Source organism: Mustela erminea, chromosome 5 (assembly GCF_009829155.1).
Source record: "Mustela erminea isolate mMusErm1 chromosome 5, mMusErm1.Pri, whole genome shotgun sequence".
Taxonomy (NCBI): Eukaryota; Metazoa; Chordata; class Mammalia; order Carnivora; family Mustelidae; genus Mustela; species Mustela erminea.
This window is the reverse complement of record NC_045618.1, coordinates 63049504-63074725: the sequence shown is the minus strand read 5'-3', so window position 1 is coordinate 63074725 and position 25222 is coordinate 63049504. Positions and strand designations below refer to the sequence as shown.

At 41.4% G+C, this 25222-nt stretch overlaps 1 protein-coding gene across 4 annotated transcripts in view; it reads right to left on the bottom strand.

Annotated features, from left to right (window-relative positions):
• Window positions 1-6549: 6549 nt before the first annotated feature.
• GANC (glucosidase alpha, neutral C) overlaps window positions 6550-25222 on the bottom strand; it is a 75988-nt gene continuing 57315 nt past the window's right edge. For 2 of the 4 annotated variants that reach the window (XM_032343422.1, XM_032343426.1), the window contains 5 exons: window positions 20484-20558; window positions 17171-17284; window positions 15596-15708; window positions 11318-11421; window positions 9813-10536 (listed from right to left, as the gene is read on the bottom strand). In XM_032343422.1, the coding sequence (XP_032199313.1) occupies window positions 10427-10536; window positions 11318-11421; window positions 15596-15708; window positions 17171-17284; window positions 20484-20558 (516 nt within the window). In that variant the 3' untranslated portion in view covers window positions 9813-10426. Of the gene's footprint in view, window positions 8581-9812; window positions 10537-11317; window positions 11422-15595; window positions 15709-17170; window positions 17285-20483; window positions 20559-25222 lie in introns of those variants that run through there. The other 2 variants (XM_032343424.1, XM_032343425.1) reach the window with 2 other exon arrangements.

Here is a 25222-nt window from a genome sequence, read left to right as displayed (position 1 = left end):
GAGAGAGAGGGTTGTGTTTCAGGGGCCTGGAGAAGCTTGAGCCAGGGAAACTAAAAATAGACATGAAGGAAGAAGAGGAGTATGAGAGCCAGGGAGGCTCCCGGGCAGCCAGACGACGCATGAGGTGAGAAGGACCCTGCTGGGGACGTTTCCCCGTGGTCATTGAGTGCTGGTGTCGTCGGGAGGCGGAAAGGGCATATTTGAGGAGGTTGGACGCCGAAAAGTAGCAAAAAAACTGCTCATGAGTTATTGAGTCGGGACATGGACTTTGTCCACCCATCAGCCACCAGATGAATGGAGAGCAGTACTGAGAAAAAAGGTAGCCAGGGTGAATGTGAGATCCTGAATTCTGGGGGAATATTCTAGACATGGTTGAGAACACAATTTTTACTTTCTAAAACTCTAGGATATCAGAACATTATTCAGCTGGATTTGCATCTCTTACAGAATGTTATGGTGTCAGCGTTTGGTGGAGCTGTCTGGGTGGAAAATGCTGCTCAGCAGAGTCCCGGGTTGAGAAGAATGTCTGTCTCTTTCTTGCCCACTTGACCTAGACACCTCTTGTCTCTCCCCACCCCCAAAATAAACACTGGACCAAATTTGCTACAAAAAGTGCACTTGAGTAGACGGTGCAGACTCACCACATTAGACAACTGGGTCAGAAGTGGAATTGGTTACTGAATCCGGTTCCTTTTTGAGTCCCAGGGGAGGTCATTCCAAAAGAATTGGTTTCAGGGCTCTCAGATAAGAACACAAGCGGCTCTGGGGAACAGAACTGCCTGCCTGGCTTCCGCTTTGTGTTGAACCCACGGTAGCTACTGCCTGGGCTGTCAGATGGCTACATTCCACTTGTGGCTCAGTGGCCGCTGGTCCTAGACTTGTAGCCCTGCCTCTTCCCACGTGACCAGTCTCACCAGCCCAAGGCTAGAGCTATAAGAGGAGGTGGGGAGTGACTGCTGAACTAGGGAGGATTACCAGGCTCATGATCACTGGGGCTACAGCTTTAAGGAGACCTATGTCTGGAGCTGCTGCATGTGGGGACCCTCAGCTTGTCCTCCTGTTCCCTAGGACCAGGAAATGCCCAAGAACCTTTACTACTACTCTTGGAGAGGCAGGATAGGGGAGGACAGCCTTAAGACTGATTGTGTGGGTTCAAAGTCTGGGCATCCTGCTTGCTGGCTGTGCCTGTTTAACTTTAGGTGAGTTACTTCTTCCTGTTTTCCTATGGCTCAGTTTTCTCACTTATAAAGTGGGTATGTGGATAGTCAGTCTGCTATTGAGTTATCATAAAAATTAAACAACTTGGGGCCCCTGGGTGGTTCAGTGGGTTGAAGCCTTCAGCTTGGGTCATGATCCCAGGGTCCTGGGATTGAGCCCCACATCAGGCTCCCTGCTCAGCGGTGAGCCTGCTTCCCCCTCTCACTCTCTGCCTGCCTCTCTGCCTACTTGTGATCTCTGTCAAATAAATAAATAAAATCTTAAAAAAAAAATTAAACAACTTAATTATGTAAAACATTTAAAATAATGCCAGGATTGTCTTAAGCACTCAATAAACGTTGTTAGAGGTGACCTAAATTTAACATTACTTTGGGGTTAAATCAGGCTGGATTAGAGTCACTCATTCGTGCAGACCCGCATTCAGTTTATGAGCATTTACTGAATATCTCTTGTGAGTCAGGCCTGGGATAGGTGTCAGCCGCTCAGGATCACATGGTCACAGTGTTTCCAATCGGAGCATGCCTATCTGCCTACACTAAAAAAGCCTCTAAAAAGACTGACTTCCTACCCTCAAACTCACCCCTACGGTGGAAAGGAGATCGGGGGAAGTTTCCTTTCTTAACCCTCAAACATTTGAGCCCCAGCCTATTGCTCTATACCATCTTTAATCTCATAGCTCTCACCCACATTTTATTGTTTAAGCTTATAAATGAGCTTCCTGTTTGCCCTACAGGACAGTAAGTTCCGTGAAGGTGGGATCTGAGTCCCCAGTCCACTCTCAGGGTTAAGCACATAGAAAGCTTTTAATAAATGTGTTGTCTGTCTGTTGAATGAATTTTCCCAATGTAAGGAGAAATTTCTTACCCTTCTTTCTGTTTTGCTAATGCAATCAAAGTTATCTTGGCTGATTTGCCCCTGGGGGAGGAGCCGTCTCTGGGCCACACACCCGCTGACTTTTCTTTCCTTGGCTGTCTCACTAAGTAATTTAGTAACTAAGATGAATGTGTGATAAGATGAGTCTATTGTTGCAACCGGATGGAAATATCAAAAGTGCAGAGTGCAAGGTGCTCTTCATTTTGCTTTTTTTTTTATCAGTTGCTGTGGATAAAACCTCTCTATTAGCAGGTCTGAAAACAAGGTTTATTCCGAGGGTGTGGAAACTCATGCTATCAGGGAGAAACCCAATCTGAGCCCTAGAACAAAGGACATAGAATGAGCATATGAACAGCTGCACATTTCAATTCCCAGAAGTCTCTTCAAGGAGAGAGAACTAGTTTTTATAACATATTTCAGCCAACAGCATGCAATATCTGTGATTGGAATGGTTTCTCTCGACACCGATAGGCCCAGTTAATGGCTTCATAACACTGTCTTTTCCATCAATAAATCTTCCTTTGATTCAACTCTATTGGAAGCAATGCATTTGCTTCTAACACCCATCATTCATTAAGTTCCTCCTGTGAGCTAGCCACTGCACATAGTTTTCAAAACTTTTTAATTTTAATTTTAGATTTACAAAAGAGTTGCAAGGTCGTATAGAGTTTCTGTATACCTTTCACCCAGCTTCCCCTAATGTTTACACCTTACATAACCATGGTATAACTATCAAATCTAAGAAATTAATGTTGGTAAAATACTATTAAGTAAACTACAAAAGACATATTTGATTTCTTTTTACAATGGTTTTGTTTTTTCTTCTTCTGTTATGATTCAGGATGCTGCACTGTGTTTAATTGTTACGTCTCCTCAGTATCTTCCCATCTCTGCTGGTTCCAGTTTTTGTCTCTCGGGACTTGGGACTTGTGAAGAGTACTTGGCAGGCATGCTGTGGAATGTTTCTCAACTTGAGTTTGATGTTTTTCATTTGATTAGACTGAAGTTATGGATTTGAGGAAAGAATATCACAAGGTCTTGGGGCACCTGGGTGGCTCAGTGGGTTAAGCCGCTGCCTTCAGCTCAGGTCATGATCTCAGGGGCCTGGGATCGAGCCCCGCATCGGGCTATTTGCTCAGCAGGGAACCTGCTTCCTCCTCTCTCTCTGCCTGTCTCTCTGCCTGCTTGTCATCTCTCTCTGTCAAATAAATAAATAAAATCTTTAAAAAAAAAAAGAATATCACAAGGTCATATACCTTCTCATTTGGGGATACATGGTAGAGATGTGTTTTATCACAGGTGGCATCAATCTTGATCACGGGGCTGAAGTGGTATCCACCAGTTTCTCCAAAGTAAAGTTACTTATTTTTTCTTTCCACACATATAGTGTTACAGGATTGCCGTATTCTTGTCTCATGGAATCGAAGAATGAATCAAGGACACAAAAGGGTGAAATGAAGTGAGTTTGTTAAATGAAGGGGGGAACAGAAAAGAGAAAAAAAGCTCTCTAGAATGAGAGGGGTCTTGAATGGGTTGCCATTGTGGGCTTTCACTGGCAGTCTTTTTGAGAACTGACTAGGAAACTTAAATCTTCTTGATGTCTCTACCACTGAGCACTATGTTTACTTTTTCTTTGAAGCTTTGTAATTTTCAGTGGTCTAGCTGTAGCTGTTATAGAGATAGATAGCTTGTCTCTGATAAACGAGAGAAATGAGGTAGTCTCATTAATCTCATTATATTCACTTATCTCTGGTTTTGTATGCCTTAACATTTTCCATATCTGGGATTTTTATGAACCCGAATTCCTAGCCCCCTATGTGAGGCTAGTCATGTAGCTGCCTACCTATCTCTCCCCACCTAGCTCTAGCTGTCCTTTACTAAGTAAGATACATACTTTTCTTTTCTTAAGTAGGCTCCATGTCCAGTGTGGAGCCCAACATGGGGCTTGAACTAATGGTCCTGAGATCAATACCTAAGTTGAGATCAAGAGTCGGTGCCCCCACACAGAGTATTTTAAATCTGTATGAGCACCTTGTGGGTTTGATTGGCATTATTTTACATGAGGAAACTTGAGATATCTGCTGTAATTTTACAGTGAAGTCATGGAAAGCTCACAGAATTTTATAAATTATCTCTTCTTCAACCAATGGGGAAGCCAAGGCCTGAAGAAATTAAATGACATGGCCAAGATCAGTCAGCTACAGAACCAAGCTCTACCCCAGGTTTTCTGATTTCTAGGGAGGGACTTGAATGTGTAACTAGGACTCCAATAATGTGAGCTAGGCTTAAGATCTCTGGATCCTTGCATATAAGTAGTGAGGGCTCCCCTTCCCTTAGCTCTGACTAGAGAGGAATCTAATACCACAGCCCTGCTGGAAAAAACTGTCAAGAAGCAGCTGTCGAATTCTGGCTGGCCTTTCTGTGGCACTGCAGTCTTTTGCGAGGCTGGTCATAAGACAGGCAGATCGGATATCAGATGCCATCCTTTATTTCTCCTAGAATGCTAGTTATATGGCCTCCACTGTCTGTGGTTAATATGGTAATCTGTTTCTAGTGGAGTTGCTGGTGGCTTTCTTTGTCCTGGGCTGAAAAGTTATTTTAGTCTGGAGTGCTGCCCCTGGAATTTATATGTAAGGTATTCAGAAGGTTTGATATGTGGAAATCTTATGAGACCAGTGCTCTAACCCCTGAGCTATGGAGCCAGATATGTGGAAATCTTAAAAGCAGAGTGGAAAGGTTGATAACTGTCATAGGAATTTTATGTCCCAGAAGGCTGTTAGGATGGTAAATTATGGGTGAAAAACCATAAAGCTTCAGGTATATGTGTTTTAACTGTGTTTCCACTGCCTATCATTATGATAATCCAATACTGAGAGAGGTATAAAAAAGTGAAAGAGCCCTGCCCACAGACCAAACTCCAGAATTGCAGTCTTCTCTATGGCTGTGGTGATCAGATTCACTGTTTTGCTGTTGTTGTTGTTGAAGGTTTTTATTTATTCATTTGAGAGAGAGAGAATGCACGAGCGTTGGAGTGGAGGAGAGAGGCAGAGGGTTAGGGAGAAGCAGACTCCCCACTGAGCAGGGAGCACCACGCAGGCTGATACCAGGACCTGGAGATCAGGACCTGAGCTGAAGGCAGACACTTAGCTGACAGCCATGCAGGCGTCCCAGGATTCACTGGTTTTAGTTGACCAGGACACAGGGCTCAGCACAACTTTAAGACAAACTCTTGGCGACAATCTGTGCTTTATTCTCAAGGGAGCCTTTAGGAGAATGGCCTGATCTGATACTGGCCCTGGTCGTGTTGACACATGGGAGTTGCCCTATTCTGAAGTGAGCTGTGCCCAGAACATAGTCCTATCCATCAATCTCAAGTGCACCCAGCCTCCTTGGACAGAGAATGTCTTGGTATCTAGTCAAACTGGAACCAAATCTTGGATCACTCTTAGGAACCAATTATTTCAGATTTACCAGAGCCAGGATCATCTGGGTAACTCAGATCTGGGAAGAGAAGGATGGTGCTCAAGCCGGCCTTCCAAATGTGTGAAGGACTTTCTCTGGCTCCTGTACGGGTCATCTGCCCTTAATAAATGCCCCCATCAACATGTAAACATGTATCCTGTTTCTTAGTGTGAACCCTCCTGAAGGCTCCTTGGTCAGCTCCTGTTGTCAGGTGAGACCTCCATGGTGACATAGCTTAAAGTGCTGCCATGGCATGGGTATGGAAGGCCAGGGAGAGGCGGGGGCGCCTGGTGCTCAGAGTATGAAAGCTCAAGGGCTTTGCAACTTGGTGTGCATTAAATTGAACACAACCCAAGTAAGTTGAAAACAAAGACCTTTTTATTACTTGTTACAGTAAGGAGACAGGAAGATAGCTCTCAGAGTACTGTCTTCCTGGGGGGTTAGTACAAGAAACTTTTATTCGGTGTATTAGGGGGCAGGGCAGGGAGCTTGTATATATATTAAGGAACTTGGGAGATATTCTGTGCTTAGGCACTTTGGGTCAACGGAGCATGCCTAGCAGGTCAACATGCTAGTGCCTACACTGTATACTCAAAAAATGGCAGAAAACAACCCATAGGAGATCTTAATATTATAATAATAAGCTACACTTAACTTTAGGCGAATTCAGGGGGGCTTCTATGGCAGGTCCTCAGCTCCAAACTGGCCTAAACTGGCTCATATAAGAGGCATAGCTGGAGAAACACCAAGCTGTGGAGTCTCCTTGGCGGGCTGCTGGCTCTGCAAGACAAAACATTACTTCCCTGTTTTTTTCCTTCACCCTCCTCCCTTCTGCGATGGCTTTTAGCCCTCAGATCTGAGTAATTCCCCTTTGCATCCCAGCCAAAAAGAGGATGGGATTTGTATTCCTGAAGTAGAGGACTTGGCATGGCCCTGTGCTGCTCAGGTGAAGAAGACCTTATCTGAGGAACATTCTGAAGTGGTCTGCAGTATTAGAAACAAGGTAGGTTCTTGTATTAACTCAATTTGTTTCATCCTATTTTATATGCCACAGCTTACAAGCTTTTACAGTGCTACAAAGCAAAAATTTTAAAGTTGTTAGATATTATAGAGATATGGCCCAACATTTTGTTTCTTATATAATTTAAAACTTCTAGGAAAGTGGAAAATATAGCATAAAACATTCCTATATACCCTTCACCCAGGTTCCTTAACATTTAAACTCATTTTGCCTTTTTCTTTCTCTGTCTCCTTCTCATACATATATACATTTTCTGAGCCATTTTGAGAGTAAGTTAAAGATACTATGATCCATTATCCTTTAATACTTTAGTATTTCCTAAAAGAAAGGAAATTCTATATAATTATAGTATAACCCTTAAAATTAGGAAAATAACTATGTAATCAAAAGATGCCATTCAAATTTTGCCAACTATCCCAATCACGCCCTTTATAGGCCCAGATTCCAGCCCAGGATCACACATTTGTTGTAATGTCTCTTTTGTACCCCCCTTCAACCTAGAACATTTCTTCAGACCTCTTTTTCATGGTCTTTACATTTGAAGAGTACAGGATGTCCCTCTATTTCAGTATTTTGCTGTATGAAAGGGCTATATTTAACCAGCCCCCTGTTAAAGAACACAGCATATTCCTAGTTTTCCACAGTGTAAATCACACTGCAGTTAGTAGCTCTGAGCAATTTATCTGATTTTTCTGAAGTGGAATTGCTGGGTTAGACTCTACAGATTTAAAGTTTTGGCCCTCTTGCCAGATATACATCCTGAAAGATTGTACTTATTTATAATTTCACCAGTGATAGATGAGAATGACTACTCCCCACACCAGCATTAGCACTGGACATTTTCACTCTTCTTCATCTTGGCCAGTCAGGAAAAAGAAAAAAAAAAAACTTATGGGGCCCTTGGATGGCTCAGGTTGAGGGCCTGCCTTCAGCTCAGGTCATGATCAGGGTCCTGGGATCGAGCCTGCTTCTCCCTCTGCTCCTGCCCCCTCCCTGCTCATGATCTCTCTCTCACGCTCTCTTTCTCTCAAATAAGTAAAATCTTTTAAAAAATTCATTTCTTTGATTATCAATGAGGCTGAGCACCCTTCATGCTTGTTTTGTCTATTTTACTTTATTTTGCAAATTACCTTTGCCTGTTTTTCTGTTGGGCAGTTTCTGATTTTAAACTAATTTGTCAACTCATTCCTTGGTATTGAAGCCTTAAGTAAAGATACATTATGCATTTGAGAGCTTTGTTTCAACCTCTGTGGATATTATTCAAATTCTTACATGAAATCCTGTTTCCTGAGTAAACATGTCAAGAACTACCCACAACAAGGTAACTGAATACCTGTAGGTCAACTCACCCCGACACCGCGCTCTGGGGGCACAGCTGTAGGAACAGGAGGTGGGGGAAGGGGGAGAAGCAGTAAGGACAGAGAACAGTTAACACCTAGACTATTTCTTTCCACTCACTGTCTCTAGGTGACTGTTTCAGTATCATTCTGGGTCAAGGTAGAGCAGTTTACCACTAATTTACTAGTTCTTACTCATTCCTTCCCTCCCAAATATTTGACGTGGAAGAATAAATGCAATAAATATTAATCTAAAGATAGGTCTTAATTATTCAACTTTAAATGCTATTAAAAGCCATCACTTATATTAGGTCAAGTACCCCATTTTCAGGTTCTTACTGTAGGTTGCTAAGGGAAGTATGAATCTGGGAAATACTGCTTCAGCTAATGTCGCTTTCCTCCTTTCTCCTGAATTGCAAAACTTACAGAAATAGCAGAGAATCTGCAAATGTCTGTGTGAGCCTATATGTGGTGCAAAGCCCAAATCTCAAATGATATCAGAAAACATGTCCACAAGAAAATGCACAAGGTCTACTATGTCTACAGGGAAGAATCCTGTCAAAAAAGTAAATCAGAAACAAATACATTCAGTTCTCATTTTTTAATCAACCAAATCCACCAGTTAACCACTTGTAGCCAATAGTTACTGAAAGCCAAGTGTCAGCTGCTCTGAAAAACAGGAGACAAATATAACAAGCTCTTTATTTTATTTGATTTTGTTTATTATTTGATAGAGAGAGAGAGAGCACAAGTAGGCAGGGAGGCAGGCAGAGGGAGAGAGACAAGCAGGCTCCTCACCAAGCAAGGAGCCCGATGCGGGACTCAATCCCAGGACCGCGGGATCATGACCTGAGCCGAAGGCACATGCTTAACTGACTGAGCCTCCCAGGCGTCCCAAATATAACATGCTCTTAACGAACATACAATCTAGGGGAGGAACAAGATAGACAAGACTGAAACATTAAGGGGCCATCCCTGAGAAGGTGAAGTAGAACACACATTTTAAGTGGAGCAACAGTTTAGAGATGGGCAAAAACACTGCTCATGGGAACAGGGGCACGGGACTATTAGGGGAGTTAGAAAGGCTTAATGGAACAGTGGCTTTGAGTCGGGCCTGAAGGGATGGTAAGATTTGCACAGGCTGGGGGGAAGGTGGTGGCTATCGTGGCCCAGAGAACACAAGGCACAGAGGTGGCAGTCAGCAAGTTGCTCAGTGAAGGACATGTGAAAATGTGCATTGATTGAGGCATGCTGAGGACACAAGGCTGCCCCACAGATGCTGTGTCGGGCAGGAGGGTCACCAGCAGCTCCAGAACAGCAGGAACCATGAGGGACTAGTGTGTTGTAATGTTCTAGCCCATGCCAAACCATACTGGAGCCTAAAAGAAAGGAAACCTCAATAATACCGAGCCTACCTTGATTTTAAAATCTTGATATTTTGTTCATTATTTTTTGCATTAATTTTGATTTTTAAAAATATTGCATTAAAATATCATTTTTTTGGATGATTGCATTTTTCTGTACCCCCTTACATTTTTTGCTCAAGGTACCTCGCTTATCTCACCCCCATCCCAGCCCTGTGTTCTATTTCTGAAGTTCAGTGGTGGGAACATGGGTATTAATTTTATTTTCAATTATAAGCTACAGCTTACTCATGCTACAAATATTCTGTGGCTAGTAAACAGCACTTAATAAAAACAATTGCGATAAATTAGGATTTTAAGAAGATGAATTATGAACTTTGAAGCCTAAAAAGCACAACAGGGAAAAGAATCCTTTGTGCTTCTGAGTCGATCTTTAGGGGAGAGTAACTCTCTGTTGCTGCAGTGTATGAAGTGCAAGCAGAAAAGGGTTGTTTTGCTCACGTCTAAGTGGGTGAAAGGTAACTGTGTGTTTGGTGGGGGGGAGGGGGGTACCAGAGGCTGCTGTCCACTTGGAGACAGGTCTTGAGTAACTCAGCTGCTGTAGCCCTCCTGACTCTGCAGCATGGCCCGAGGCAAGCTTCCACAAACGGACCCACAAGGTGGGCTTGGCCCACATCCCACATACAAGAGACCCATCCAGGGGTACCTGGCTGGCTCAGCTGGTACAGTACGTGACTCTTGATCTTAAGGTTGTGAGTTTGAGCCCCCACTGAAGATAGTTTCCTTAAAATGACAACCACCACTACCAAACAACAAACCAATCAGCTGTCCTCAAAGAGAAGCTACTCATTGGGCCATAGCATTTACCACAGCGCCATGGTTCAAGAAGCAGAGGAAGATTAATGAACTCTATAAATGTCTCAGGGCTATCTGCATCGAGGAGAAGTAGTAGTGTTTGACACAGAGAGTGTAACTAGTGCCTCTAAAAATGCAAAACCTGAAATCTATTCTCATTAGTAAACCAATGATCAATGAAAGACACTTTTTAGCCAAAGAAGTCAATTAGCATGCAGCACAGATCTCAGAAAAGGTCAAGGGCAAGGCTGAAAGGTGCAGGCTGCTTCCCACGCTTGCCCCAGTGCACCACACCGTCATTGGACATGGACCTCCCAGTCAGCACCGATGTTCAGTGAGAGCTTCTCCAGCTGCAGGGTGGCCATCTGGGCACAATAGGTAAAAGCCACAGGCTCATCTTTACCATCTAAATATCAAGACAATAACAGGAAAAGTTTGATGAATATCTAGGAGAGAAAAATCTTTCCTCTGAATCTATAATATTTCTGACTCGGTCATAAAACCTGATACCCCACCTAGGAGAATCCAACTTAATATAGCACTTTTACGCATGGATGTCCATGAATTATTTTTTAATTTAAAAATTTTTTTTTAAAACTTCTTAGAAAAAAGACACTTTATAATGACAAAGGCGAAACCTTATTCTTTTTACTCCCTCGGAAAAATTGTAGCTTCGGAACAGAAAGCCACAGCGGAACAGTTTCCACATAAACCGTTGTCTCCCGTCTTTGGCTGAATTTTTTAAACATTAAACACTCCATCATTTTGAATGCAAGACTGGTTGAAAGGAAATTGTAAGGAACAAAGTGATTTACCTAAGAAATTCAGTAGGTAAGAAATGATACAGCCTTTTAAGAAACTCCATAAACATGGGTAGGATTCTCTGGGGCTTCAGCTATCTACAGTTAAAAATACATTCAGAGAAGCTACAATATTATTTCAAGGCCCAAATAATTTCCCTTAGAAAAATATCCACAGCTTACAGTTCGCAGAAGGCCCAGTTGATGAGGAGAAGCAGGATCGTCTTGCTCCCTCTAGATACTAGTATATTTGACCTCCATCAGAAAGTGCATCACCTGCATCACCTCCATCACCTGGCTAAGTGTGCTATATCAGTGTTAGGACTAATCATTTCTTTGCGGCAGATACTTCCATGTTTATAAAAACAAATTGACCTATTTCCTCACCAGATGAACGGATAGTCACAGAAGATGGCTGTTTCCTGAGGCCTAGGACAAAGATCTGCTCCACCACACACTTGCTGGGATAATGACCTCTTTTGTCAGCACAACTGGAATAGATAAAAATGGTGTTAGGAAAATGAGAGAAATAAGAATTTGTACTGGTTATTAGGTCAATATCCTAGCCTTGGGAGTTCCCCTCCCACCTCTCCCTATGGAGGCCTGAACCATAAGGCTGTCATGTTTATCAGGATGAAGGGATGGAAACAAACGATTCCCTGTGCCAAGGAATGCCTAACCAGTAGACAAGCCAGTCTCCTTTTAACAAGCCATTTGGAGAGAAACTACCTAAGGATACTGAAGTCTCAAATGTGACTTGGACACTGCAATCAGATTTTAAGAAATCAGATACTTAATGTAATTGCTGAATGGGTGGATAAATGGGACTAATCAGAGCTTAAATTGAATTCTTTTTTATTTTTTATTTTTTTTATTTTTTTATTTTTTATAAACATATATTTTTATCCCAAGGGGTACAGGTCTGTGAATCACCAGGTTTACACACTTCACAGCACTCACCAAAGCACATACCCTCCCCAATGTCCATAATCCCACCCCCTTCTCCCAAACCCCCTCCCCCCAGCAACCCTCAGTTTGTTTTGTGAGATTAAGAGTCACTTATGGTTTGTCTCCCTCCCAATCCCATCTTGTTTCATTTATTTTTCTCCTACCCACTTAAGCCCCCATGTTGCATTCTTTTTTATTTTTTAAAGAGTGAAGAACAGGAAGATGGAGACGATAAGGAAGAAGGTTCATAGAGTGATTGAAAAATACTTCAGGGAAATTCCAGACCAAGATGGCAACATTTAAGAGGCCCCCGAATTTCCTTCCTCCCCTGGATGCACTGAATGTAAAGCTACATGTGGAGCAATTCCCTTTTAGTGATACAGAAACTAGCCGAGTAACTCTTGTATATCAGGTGACTGAGGAAATAGCCACATCAAATCACGTAGGAAAGGCTGAAACACACGGTAACCTCTATCCCAACCAGGAGAGTGCCATACTGTTGGGAGGGGAACTCCCAACTCCCAACTTCTCTCTGAGAAGAGTGAAAAGTTTGGACAACACTCCTATTGCCCCAGTTTTAAGGCTCCCATCTGAGGTATGGACCCCCAACCAATCAGTAATTAAGTGTATTTGAACTAAATTCTCTAATCAATAGAGACAGAGTTGCTGAATGGTTACGAAGTCAAGACCCAACTATATGTTGCCTATAAGAGACCCACTTCAGCCTTAAGGACACATACAGACTGAAAGTGAAGGTATGGAAAATGATATTCCATGGAAATGGAGACTGGAAAAAAAAAAAAGTAGGGATAGCTAATATTTATAACAGACAAAACAGACTTTATGCCAGAAATTGTAATTATAGACAACAAAGATTGTTATATAATGGGACAATTCGCTAAGAGGATATATAACACTTGTAAATATTTATGCACCCAATATCAGAGCACCTAAATATATAAAGCAGGTATTAGTAGATCTGAAGGTTGAAATAGATGGCAATAGAGTAATAGCAGGGGACTTCAATACCCCCACTTTCAACAATGGATAGATCATCCAGACAGAAAATCAGTAAGGAAGACTTGAACTTAAACTGCATGTTAGACCAGATAAATTTAACAGATATATATATAGAACATTCCATTCAACAGCAGGAAAATTCATATTGCTTTCAAGAGCACATGGAACATTCTCCAGGATAGATCATATGTTAGACTAAAAACAAGTCTTAACAAATTTAAAAAGACTGAAATTATATCAAGCATCTTTTATGACCATAATGGTAGGAGCGTAGATACCAATTATAAGAAGAAAACTGGAAAATTCACAAATATATGGAGACTAAATAACATGCCCCTAAATAACCAGTGGGCCAAACAAAAAATCAAAAGGAAAATAAGATATCTTAGACAAATTAAAATGGAAACACAATATATAAAAACTTAGGGGATGCAGCAAAAGCAATTCTAAGAGGGGAGTTTATAGCAATAGATGCCTACATTAAGAAAAATAATCTTAAATAATCTACCCTTATATCTCAAGGAGCTACAAACTCCTTGAGGACAAACTAAGGCCAGAGTTACTAAGAGGAAGGAAATAACAAATATCGGAGTGAAAATAAATGGAACAGAGGCTGAAAAGATCTATAGGAACGATCAATGAAACTAAGAACTAGTTTAAAAAAAAAAATAGACAAATATTTAGCTAGACTCACCAACAAAAAAAGAAAGAGGACTCAAAATCAGAAACAATATCATTGTATGTTTACTATACTGGAATTTAAATTAAAAAATCAGGACTGAAAGAGATGTTACATTTGATACCTCAGAAATCCTAAGGATCATAAGAAATTACTATGAACAATTACACACCAATAAATTGGATAAACCAGAGAAATGGATAAATTCCTAGAACATACAACCTGCCAATAATGGAATCAGGAAGGAATAGAAAATCTTAACAGACCAATTATTAGTAAGGATACAGAATCCGTAAACAAAAAACTGCCAACAAAGGAAAGTCCAGGACCAGATGGCTTCACTGTGGAATTCTATCAAACATTTTAAAGAATATCAGTCCTTTTCAAATTCTTCCAAAAAATGGAACACTTCCAAATAGATTTTATGAGGGCAGCATTACCTTGAGACTAAAGCTAACAAGGATAGTACAAGAAAAGAAAATTATAGGCCAATATTCTTTTTTTAAAAAAAGATTTTATTTATTTATTTGTCAGAGAGACAGAGAGAGAGTGTGCGCAAGAGCGAGCACAGGCAGACAGAGTGGCAGGCAGAGATAGAGAGAGAAGCAGGCTCCCTGCCGAGCAAGGACCCCGATGTGGGACTCGATCTGAGGATGCCGGGATCATGACCTGGGCAGAAGGCAGCCACTTAACCAACGAGCCACCCAAGCATCCCGAGGCCAATATTCTTTTTTTTTTTTTTTTTTTTAAGATTTTATTTATTTATTTGACAGACAGAGATTACAAGTAAGCAGAGAGGCAGACAGAGAGAGAGGAGGAAGCAGGCTCCCTGCTGAGCAGAGAGCCCAATGTGGGGCTCGATCCCAGGACGCTGGGATCATGACCTGAGCCGAAGGCAGAGGCTTTAACCCACTGAGCCACCCAGGCGCCCCATCGAGGCCAATATTCTTGATGAACACAGATGAAGAATTCCTTAACAGAGGACCACACACCATGATCAAGTATTATTTATTTCTGGGATCCAGAGATGCTTCAACATAGGCAAATCAATAAATGTGATATATTACATTAACAAAAAGGATAAAAATAATATGATTATTTCCGTAGGCATAGGAAAAGCACTTGACAAAATTCAACATCCTTTCATGATAAAAATTCTAAAAAAATTGGGTACAGAAAGAATGTACCTCAGGGTGCCTGGATGGCTCAGTGGGTTAAGTGTCCAACTCTTGATTTCATCTCAGGGCATGATCTCAGGGTCATGAGATCCAGCCCAACATCCAGCTACATGCTGAGTGTGGAGCCCACTTAAGATTCTCTCTCTCCCTTTCCCTCTGCCCCTTCCCACTCCCATGCTCGTGCTTTCTCCCCCTAAAAAAAAAAAAAGAAAGAAAAAAGAAAGAATGTACCTCAACTTAATAAAAGTTGTCTATGACAAGCCCACAACTAACATCTCAATGGGGAAAACTGAATCAAGATCAGAAACAGGAAAAGGATGCCCACTTCTCACCATTTTTGTTTAACATTGTACTGGACATCTTAGCGAGAGCAATTAGGTAAGAAAAAGAAATAAAAGATATCTAAGTCAGAGAGGAAGAAATAAAATTGTTTGTATTTGCAAATGGAAATAGGGAGAAGCTGGTAAAAGGGTACAAATTTTCTGTTATAAGATGAATAAGGTCTGAGTATCTAATGTATAATATGGGGACCACAGTTGACAGTACTATATTGTATACCTGAAATTTGCCAACAGAGTAGAAAAAAAAAGTATGAGAGGTGATGGATGAGTTACTTAACTTGATGGTGGGATTCCTTTTATAGCATATACATATAGTGAATCACCGTGTTGTACACTTTAAATATATTACCACTTTACTTGTCAATTATTTAGTGAAGCTGAAGAAAAGTACTCCACAAATGGCTTTCATCATTAATTTCTTTAAATAGTACCTTAAGATATTAGCTGTTTTTGAGGATCACATATTTAAGAAAGCACACGGCTTTTTAGCTGCCATTACCTGTTCATCAAAACTCCTGACAAGAATGAAAACTTCCTGTGCAAGAATTGCTTCTGGTGGAGGTACCGGAACGAATGACCATCGTCAAGATAGAATTCACCCATGGCAGAATCCTGGAGATTGAATTATAGAGAACATGTTTATATAATAGCTTACTAGGAAAAGAATGTCATCCACTAAAGGGACTAAAAAAATTTGTGAAAAATTTTATTAAAAAATTAATATTCAAGCTGTACAATGTAGTCATATAAATATGTACATTCAATACCAATTAGTGAAATAATATGCATAAGGAAGTCACGTAAGAGGAGCTCAGAAAGTTAGATCTTGTTGAAAAAAATTTAAACTACAAAATATGGCCAGTGGCATAGGTGGCTTCTTTGAAAATACTACCCTAGAATGTGATGACAGGTCAAGAAAAGTCCCCAGAATGAACCTAAAGTTAAAAAGATTTAGTATATAACAGATGAGATCAGCTATTTTTATCTTTATCCTCCATTTAGAGGATAGCATCTAGTTACTACTTCCTTTCAGAGGACCCCTTTGGCAAGTTAAACAAAGGCACAGCACTCCATATGGCTGTTTATTAATCATTGACAGTGCTTGATGTGCTATGGATCTCTTGTATTTATTATGTGGTCTGAGACTTGTAATTTGGCCCAAAAAGAATGTCTAAGTGAAACAGATGGAAAAGCAAGTTTAATTATTCTATATTTGCATAAGAGTATGAATTTATGTTCAGTTCTGTAGAAGAGTAAGAGTTTGTGTTGGTACTATAAGGGGGCAAATGGATAGGATGGGAGTCTGCTATAGGTTTCATTTGGCTCAAAAGATCTTCTAAAAGGACATACAAATTCTGGATCCTTCTGAGCTTTACCCCAGAAGATTTTAGTTGTTTGAGCCAGCTGATGAGAACAGAAGTCATTGTGTGGGGTTGTTGTTCCTGAAATGCTGCAGATACTGTCATCCTTTTATAGGAGACGGACTTTTAGGGCTAATCCATTTGGCAGGCTGACTAGGCCCAATGGGCATTTGGTCCAGTGGTAATCAAGGCCAAGCTGCAGGGCACCAAGGGTCACAGTGTCCCAGAGGAAATTTCTATCATTTCTAATTCTTGGAGTTCTCTCTCTCTCTCTTTTTTTTTTTTTAAATTAAAGATTTTTATTTATTTATTTGACAGACAGAGATCACAAGTAGGCAGAGAGGCAGGCAGAGAGAGATGGGGAAGCAGGATTCCCGCCAAGCAGAAAAACTGATGTGGGGCTCGATCCCAGGACCCTGGGATCATGACCTGAGCCAAAGGCAGAGGCTTTAACCCACTGAGCCACCCAGGTGCCCCTAATTCTTGGAGTTCTCTTAAGAAAAATTCCAGGAAAGGCAGACAAGCTGGACAATGATTCAGAAATGATTCAAAACTTTGATTTCCTTTGATTTCTAGAAAAACATCAGGAGCACCTGTTCCATCACTGGGGCTTATTATTTTTACATAGTGTTCCATACTCAAAAGACCACTACTCCTATAAATTGATAAAGTAATAATGAATGAGATGTGTAAAGGTAACATCTTCCAAATACCTTAGTGCTTAGAGCCACCCGGAGTCCATATGGGGAATCGGTCATGTAGCCTGTGGATTTTCCTACAGTCGTCTTTATTGGTACTATACTTCCACCTCGCTGAAATACCGGTATCTATAACAGAACAATACTCTCAGGGAAGGAGTAGTCATAAAAAGCGATTTCAATGTAGAATCTAAAAATATCTCATTGCATGAGATTCCCATTCTTTGCAAGTATACACTCAGAGGCAAAAAAAATCTGTGAGCATAGAGATGGAAAATATGGAACTGATAGCATTAAACGTAAAAGAGTTCAAAGTTTAAAAATTGTCCATTTTTTAATTATCAGGGAAACTTTTCACCCTTCATCAATTTGTTATCTATTCTGCCTATCCTATCAGTAGTTCCTATTTGGTATTTTACATTTTCTTTTCTTTTCAAAAGATTTTATTTATTAATTTGACAGAGATCACAAGTAGGCAGAGCCGCAGGCAGAGAGAGAGGAGGAAGCAGGCTCCCTGCTGAGCAGAGAGCCCAATGTGGAGCTCGATCCTAGGATCCTGGGATCATGACCTGAGCCGAAGGCAGAGGATTTAACCCACTGAGCCACCCAGGCACCCCTGGTATTTTTTAATTTTCTTGTCAACACAATACACATGTTTATTTCTAGGGCCCTGTTAAGGAGTGAGTTTTTGTGCCTGTTTAAGTAGGCCCACATATATGTGCGTATGCATATAAAATATTATGATTTCTTTGTTTCAGAGAGATGACTCTGTCCTTACTATGGTTTATACCCTTCCTGCTCCCTGCTTCCCTGAATCACCAGGATGATGGACTCAATTCTGAGAGTAAATTTGTGAAACTTCTGTTGTAGAAGCCACCAAAGTAGAAGACACATGAAGTAACTCTAAGCACAGTGTTATAGGTACGGCCCACACCTATGGTTCTTCTGGAATGGCATTCCTGCAAGGAAAGCCCAGTAAATTTCCTGGGTCCCCATACAGTCCTCTGCAAGGAAGCTCTTTGAATCATATGGGGGCTTGTACTTCGTTCTGAGTAAAGTACAAGAGGGAAAAAAGTACAAGAGTATAAATGAAGGTGGGAGTGAAGGTGGAGTAGTTAAGATGTCCACCCTCTGCTTGACTCATAGTTCGCAGCAAGAAATAATGCACATTTATCTTCCCCTCATCAACCAATCACTTCTTTTCTTTTTTTCCCAAAGACCAAGGTTGTAAGTTAGCACAGTGTGGGCTGTGAAGTGGGAGTGCAGCTGACCTGGGGTCTTATCTGCCACAATCTAACCACAACCCTGAACAAGTAATTGAACTTCTCAGAATGCAGGTTCTTCACCAGTAAGCACGAAGGACTGAAGTAGATGAATGTTAAGATCTTTTTTAGATCTGAAAGTTGACATCTGAAATTGTTTTATTATGGAGATCATACTACTGATAACAGCTTTAAAAAATAATGTCAATATATCTTTATTAATTTGAACACTACTTAGGGCCTGCAGCATTGGTTGTGATTTAGTGGCAAGAGCACACTTCCCTTCGCAGGTTCAGTCTGGATGGGCCCCCTTGACTCTACTGTCGTTAACTGACAGCCTTCCCTTGGGCGTAGAGGGCCAGCCAGGGTTACAACTGAAAACTCAGGTTTTATGACTTGGTCCTACAGGAGGACATTCTGTATGGTGTGTGTGGTAAGCGCCATTTTTACTCTGCTTTTAGTGTTATTATTTTTCTTTTCTTTTTTTAAAATTTATTTTCAGTGTAGCAGTATTCATTGTTTTTGCACCACACCCAATGCTCCACACAATCCGTGCCCTCTCTAATACCCACCACCTGGTTCCCCCAACCTCCCACCCCCCGCCCCTTCAAACCCCTCAGATTGTTTTTCAGAGTCCATAGTCTCTCATGGTTCACCTCCCCTTCCAATTTCCCTCAACTCCCTTCTCCTCTCCATCCCCCATGTCCTCCATGTTATTTGTTATGCTCCACAAATAAGTGAAACCATATGATAATTGACTCTCTCTGCTTGACTTATTTCACTCGGCACAATCTCTTCTAGTACCGTCCATGTTGCTACAAAAGTTGGGTATTCATCCTTTCTGATGGAGGCATAATACTCCATAGTGTATATGGACCACATCTTCCTTATCCATTCACCCGTTGAAGGGCACCCTGGTTCTTTCCACAGTTTGGCGACCTGGCCATTGCTGCTATAAACATTGGGGTACAGATGGCCCTTCTTTTCACTACATCTGTATCTTTGGGGTAAATACCCAGTAGTGCAATTGCAGGGTCATTAGGAAGCTCTATTTTTAATTTCTTGAGGAATCTCCACACTGTTCTCCAAAGTGACTGCACCAACTTGCATTCCCACCAACAGTGTAAGAGGGTTCCCCTTTCTCCACATCCCCTCCAACACGTGTTTCCTGACTTGCTAATTGTGGCCATTCTAACTGGCGTAAGGTGGTATCTCAGTGTGGTTTTAATTTGAATCTCCCTGATGGCTAGTGATGATGAGCATTTTTTTTTCTTAGACATACAAATAGAAATATATGGAGAAGAGTTGTTTGCCCTTGATGTTTCATACTGTGAAGTCGGGCTATATGCTGATACTTTTTTCTCATGTTTCCATGGCGTTATTGGTATAATTTGCATGCCCTACAACTCATCTATTTAAGGTGTACAATTAAATGTTTTTTGAGTATATTGAGAGTCATGCACCTGTTACCACAATCAATTTTAAATCATTTTCATCATCCCCAAAAGAAACCTTGTACCCATTAGCATTAATTTGCCATTGCTCCCAAACTCTCTCCCTTCCTCAGCCCTATGCAACCCCTCATCTATTTTTTTGTCTATGTGGTGTTATCCAGAACACTAATGTCCCTGGTTCCTTCTATGTAGGCACATGTTATGGACTAAATGTCTGTGTCCCCCCCACCCCCAAATTCCTATGTCGAAGCCCCAACCATCAATGTGACTGTATTTGGAGATAGGGCCTTTAAAGAGATAATTAAGGTTAAATAAAGTCAGAGAGTGGGGCCTTAATCTGATAGGATTAATGTCTATAAGAACAGAAATAAGAGAACTCACTCTCTCCCTCTGCCATATGAAGACACAGCAAGAAGGTGGCTGCCTATATGTCAGGAAGAGAGTCCTCACTAGGAGCTGAATTGTTGGCACCTTAATCTGGGACATCTAGCCTCCAGAACTGTGAGAAAACAAACTTCTGTTGGTTAAGCCACCACATCTGTGGTAGTTTATTATGGCAGCCGAAGGTAAAAATGCACAACAGGTAAAAATGACAGCCTGAAAATTACTTACAGTGTCTAAGGCTACCTGGACCTTCACAGTACGTGCTCCTTCCCAATGAGCAAATGTTTTAGAGTCATACCAGACCTGGAAAGGAAGAGACCCTAATGAAAAAGAGTATAAGAGCAACTCTGCTCACAATTGCATTATTTAGCGAAGCATTAATTTTACCTGGATTTTGAGTAACTGGAAGGCTAAAATAAATATAGTTTTAAAAAAATCTTGAGTAGAAGTTAGGAAGGACATATATTTTTAAGAAGATCCCAAAGGACTAACCTAGTACTGTGATGGATTAAGTTCACTAAAAGGCCGTTCATTTGTCCATCTGTCCATCCAGAAGTTATTTGTCCAACAACCTACCACATGCCCAGCACTGCTAGGCATGCATGAGTGAACAGAAAGACAGACTTCCTGCCCTCACGGATTTTATTATAGTCTGGTCATCTCATAAACTTAATGCATTTAGAGTAAAAAAGATGATGGAAGAAAGAAAAAGCAGTAACAAAGAAGAACACACTGTAAGCAAATAAATTACAAATGAGGCAGGAGGAAAGGAAAGTGTCAGAGAAGGAAATAGATCCAGGAGAAAGACAAATGGAAACTTGGATCACTACCATAGTTATTTTTTAGCACAGTTCAATTCATGGAGGAAGTTCAAATTCTTATCTGGGATCCTAATTTAAGGCGGTTTAGTTGCTGAAGTACCCAAAAGGTCCAACAAAGTAATTTGATAGGATAAATCCTTAAGACACCACCAATAGCAGTAGCATGGAAACAAAAACCTCTTTTTCTCTCTTTCAGCCCAGTATGATTTCTGGCAGCCACAGTCTATTTCACAAGGTCACCTCCTGGGATTACCATATCCTTTCTAGTGCTCCCGTCCTGCGGTGAAGGTGAGAGGGCTGTGGCCCATCGCCAGCCCCAGTGACTCTCAGTTCAACAGGATCTACCCCACCTTGTCTCCATGTATTATCCTTGGCTAGATCCAATTTGCTAATGTTTTGTCAAGGATTTCTGTATCTGTGTTTATGGGGGATATTGTCTTAGCTTTCTTTTCTTACAAGGTCTTTCATTTGACAAATTCTAGTAGCTTTAGGTAGAGTAGTGAGAATGAAAGGTAAAACAAACTGAATTAAGTAAGATTTTAAGATTACCTGTCTACCATTTCCAGAACTAACTAGAGTAATTAGAATAAGAGGTATATGTATAGGGTGTGTCCTCTGGTGCTATATACAAAGGGTAAAACTTGGAAGGGTTGGAAGGCTTCCAAGGGAAGCCTTGGAAGGTTAAAACTGGCATAAAGTCCTATGTAGATCAGACCTAGTGCTCAGTCACCAAGCTCCTCAGTAAGTATGTACAGAAGGCTTACTATCTGTCAGGTACCTGTCTAGATGCTGGGGATAGAGAGTGAATGTAATAGAGGAAAATCACCTAAGAAGCCCTTAAGAAGCTAATGTTCTAATGGGGGAGAAAGGTCATCAGCAAAACATATCAGTAAATACCACGAATGTTAAAGATGTCAGGTTCTGTGGGAAAAATGAAGGATGAAGTGGGTCTGGACAGTGGGAGTGGTCTGTAATCTTAACTAGGTAGTCAGGGAAGGCCTCACTGAGAAAAATCTATTTGAGCAAAGACTTCAAGTAGAGGGAATGGGCCATCTAGAAAAATGGGGGAAGAGTGACAATGAGGGGCTGTAGGTAGCCCCCTTGCACAGTGTGATGTGGTACTAGCTAACTGGTGAAGTAAAAATATGGCAAGAAATAGCTTGGCTCATCTCCTCAGGGTTTTGAAGATATGAGAGAACAATCACAGAACACTTTGGGAAACAGTGTTGAACGAATGTATTATACAGTCATTGCAGTGTTCTTGCAATGATGATCATTAATAAAAAGTTTTTGTTAAATTAATTTAAAAATTCATTTGTGGCTATGTCAGAAGGAGAGCTAGCTCTTCTTAATGCAGCCTACTGCTTTGTTAAAATTGACTTGAGAAATTCTCAGTGAACTGCTAGGCAGGACAATTTATTTAGATGTTGTTGTATTTGATCTTTTTCTCAGATTTTTACTTGGTGGTGGAACCTTTATCTTTATCTTAGATGAGGGGGAGCCCTCATCTAAGAACTACACATTACTGGAGAAACCAAGAGGGAAGAACATAATTGATGAACATTCTGGCGAAAAGCCTGGATATCATCCTATTAGTAAAGACAAGTGTACTGGGCTGAATGGTGGCCCCTCCAAAAGTTATACACACTTCTTAATACTGGGAAGGAGTGAATATAACTTTCTATGGTAGCAAATTTGATTAAATTAAGGATCTCAAGATTAGAAGGTTATCTGGGATTATGCAGGTGGGCCCTGAATGTCATCATAAGTGTCCTAATAAGAGAAACAGAAGAGGAGACACAGACATACAGAGGAGAAGGTGTGTGAAGACAGAGGCACAGAATGGAGTGATGTGATGTGGCTACAGAGCCAGGAACCACAAGGACCGCGGGCAGCTTCCGGAAGCTAAGAGAGAGGCATGGAAGAGATTCTCCTTCTGGACCTCCAGAAGGAACTTACCCTAGTGACACCTTGATTTTGGGCTTCAAGCCTCCAGAACTGGGAAAGGATACATTTGTGCTATTTCAAGCCACCAGATTTGTGGTAATTGCGGCCTGAAGAAACTAGCACAGGGAAAAATGTAAAGCTGGATGGACAGAGAACACTTGGGTTGATGTTTTGCATATTGCTTCGCCAGTACCTGGCAGTACTAAGCAGCGAGCATGGCCTGGCTCAGCCACCTCATCACCTGCCTAGACAGTCCAAGCATATATATATTTTTTTAATTTAAACTCTAGTTAGTTAGCATAGACTCCGATATTGGTTTCAGGAGTAGGATTTAGTGATTTATCACTTATAAACAATACCCAGGGGTCATACAAATGCCCTCCTTAATGCCCATCAGCTATCTGGCCCATCCCCCACCTATATCCCTCTACCAACCCTCAGTTTGTTCTCTATATTTAAGTCTCTCATGGTTTGTTTCCCTCCCCACCTCCCTTTTTTTCCATCCCATATGTTCTGTTTTCTTTCTTTTTTTTTCTTAAGATTTTATTTATTTATTTGACAGACAAAGATCACAAGTAGGCTGAGAGGCAGGCAAGAGAGAGAGGAGGAAGCAGGCTCCCTGCTGAGCAGAGAGCCCGATGCGGGGCTCGATCCCAGGACCCTGGGATCATGACCTGAGCCGAAGGCAGAGGCTTTAACCCACTGAGCCACCCAAGCTCCCCCTTCTATTTTATTTCTTAAATTCCACATATAAGTGATATCATATGCTATTTGTGTTTCTCTGACTTATTTTGCCTAGCATAATACACTCTAGCTCCATTCACATCACTGCAAATGGCAAGATCTCATTCTTTTTGATGGCTGAGTAATATTCCATTGTATATACACACCACATCTTCTTTATCTACTCATCAGTCGATGGACACGTGGGCTCTTTCCATAGTTGACTATTGTGGACATTGCTGCTATGAACATCAGCGAGCATGTGCTACTTCGAATCACTATGTTTGTTTCCTTTGTATAAATACCCAGTACTGCAATTGCTGGGTCATAGGGTAGTTCTATTTTTAACTTTTTGAAGGGCATCCAAACTGTTTTCCATAGTCAGTCCAGGGACATAGGGGTCTCAAATCAGTTTGGTAACCTCGATGGTAACCTTCTCCCCCTGCCTGCAGAAGCCTGTGGTGATGTTCAAGGACTTTCTCCAGGATCTGTCTCCTCCTTGCTCTCCATTCCATACACTCTTTCCCTGGTCTGGTGCCCCAAGTTTCGGCCCTGCCTCTTCTCCTGGCCCCTCTGCATATATCCTTGGTCTGTCTCTGGAGATTGTTGCTGTTATTCTCCATGGCCCTCTGCTCTGCAGCCCACGGGCTAATCCCACCTCTTCCCCAGGCTCTGCCTGGGTTCAGTGCTGTGGGCTCTAGTAGTGCAGGATGATATTTTATACTGCAATAATAATCAATGACAATAACAAACAAGAGTGGGAAGGCTCATGGAACATAAAGGGAAATTGTCACTTTAATTTTTACCCACTTTGGTGAGTGTCCACAGACCAGATTTTGGTACCAAAAACTTAGGATATATTTATTTATTTATTTATTTATTTTAAAAAAGATTTTATTTATTTATTTGACACACAGAGAGAGATCACAAGTAGGCAGAGCAGCAGGCGGGGGTGGGGGGGAAGCAGGCTCCCTGTTGAGCAGAGAGCCCGATGAGGGGCTTGATGCCAGGACCCTGAGACCATGACCTGAGCCGAAGGCAGCGGCTTAACCCACTGAGCCACCCAGGTGCGCCAAAACTTAGGATTTAGTCAGAGCCAGAACCAAAGAGCAAAGTCTCTTTTTACTTATGCTTCCCCCCAGAGACTGACACCTCTTACCAGACTAAAGATTTCTTCCTACTCAAAGCCTCAGTATGTTTATAAGGAGTCACTTACACAAGCCCAAGTGTGAAGGTAAAGAACCATGCTGACTCTCCTTGGGCTTCTTACCTATTCATCTTTCTCCCTGCTCTTCCATTAAGTTTCTTGACCTCTGAGGTCATGACCTACAAGAATCTTCAGTAGCTATAGGCATTTGGCCTGTCTTCACAACTGCATGATGCAGAAATCTATTTCCTAACGGGGCTAATTCATTAGAATGAAGGGAGGAGACAGGAGACATGCAAGATATGTGGCTGTTTGTTATTTATTCTTAC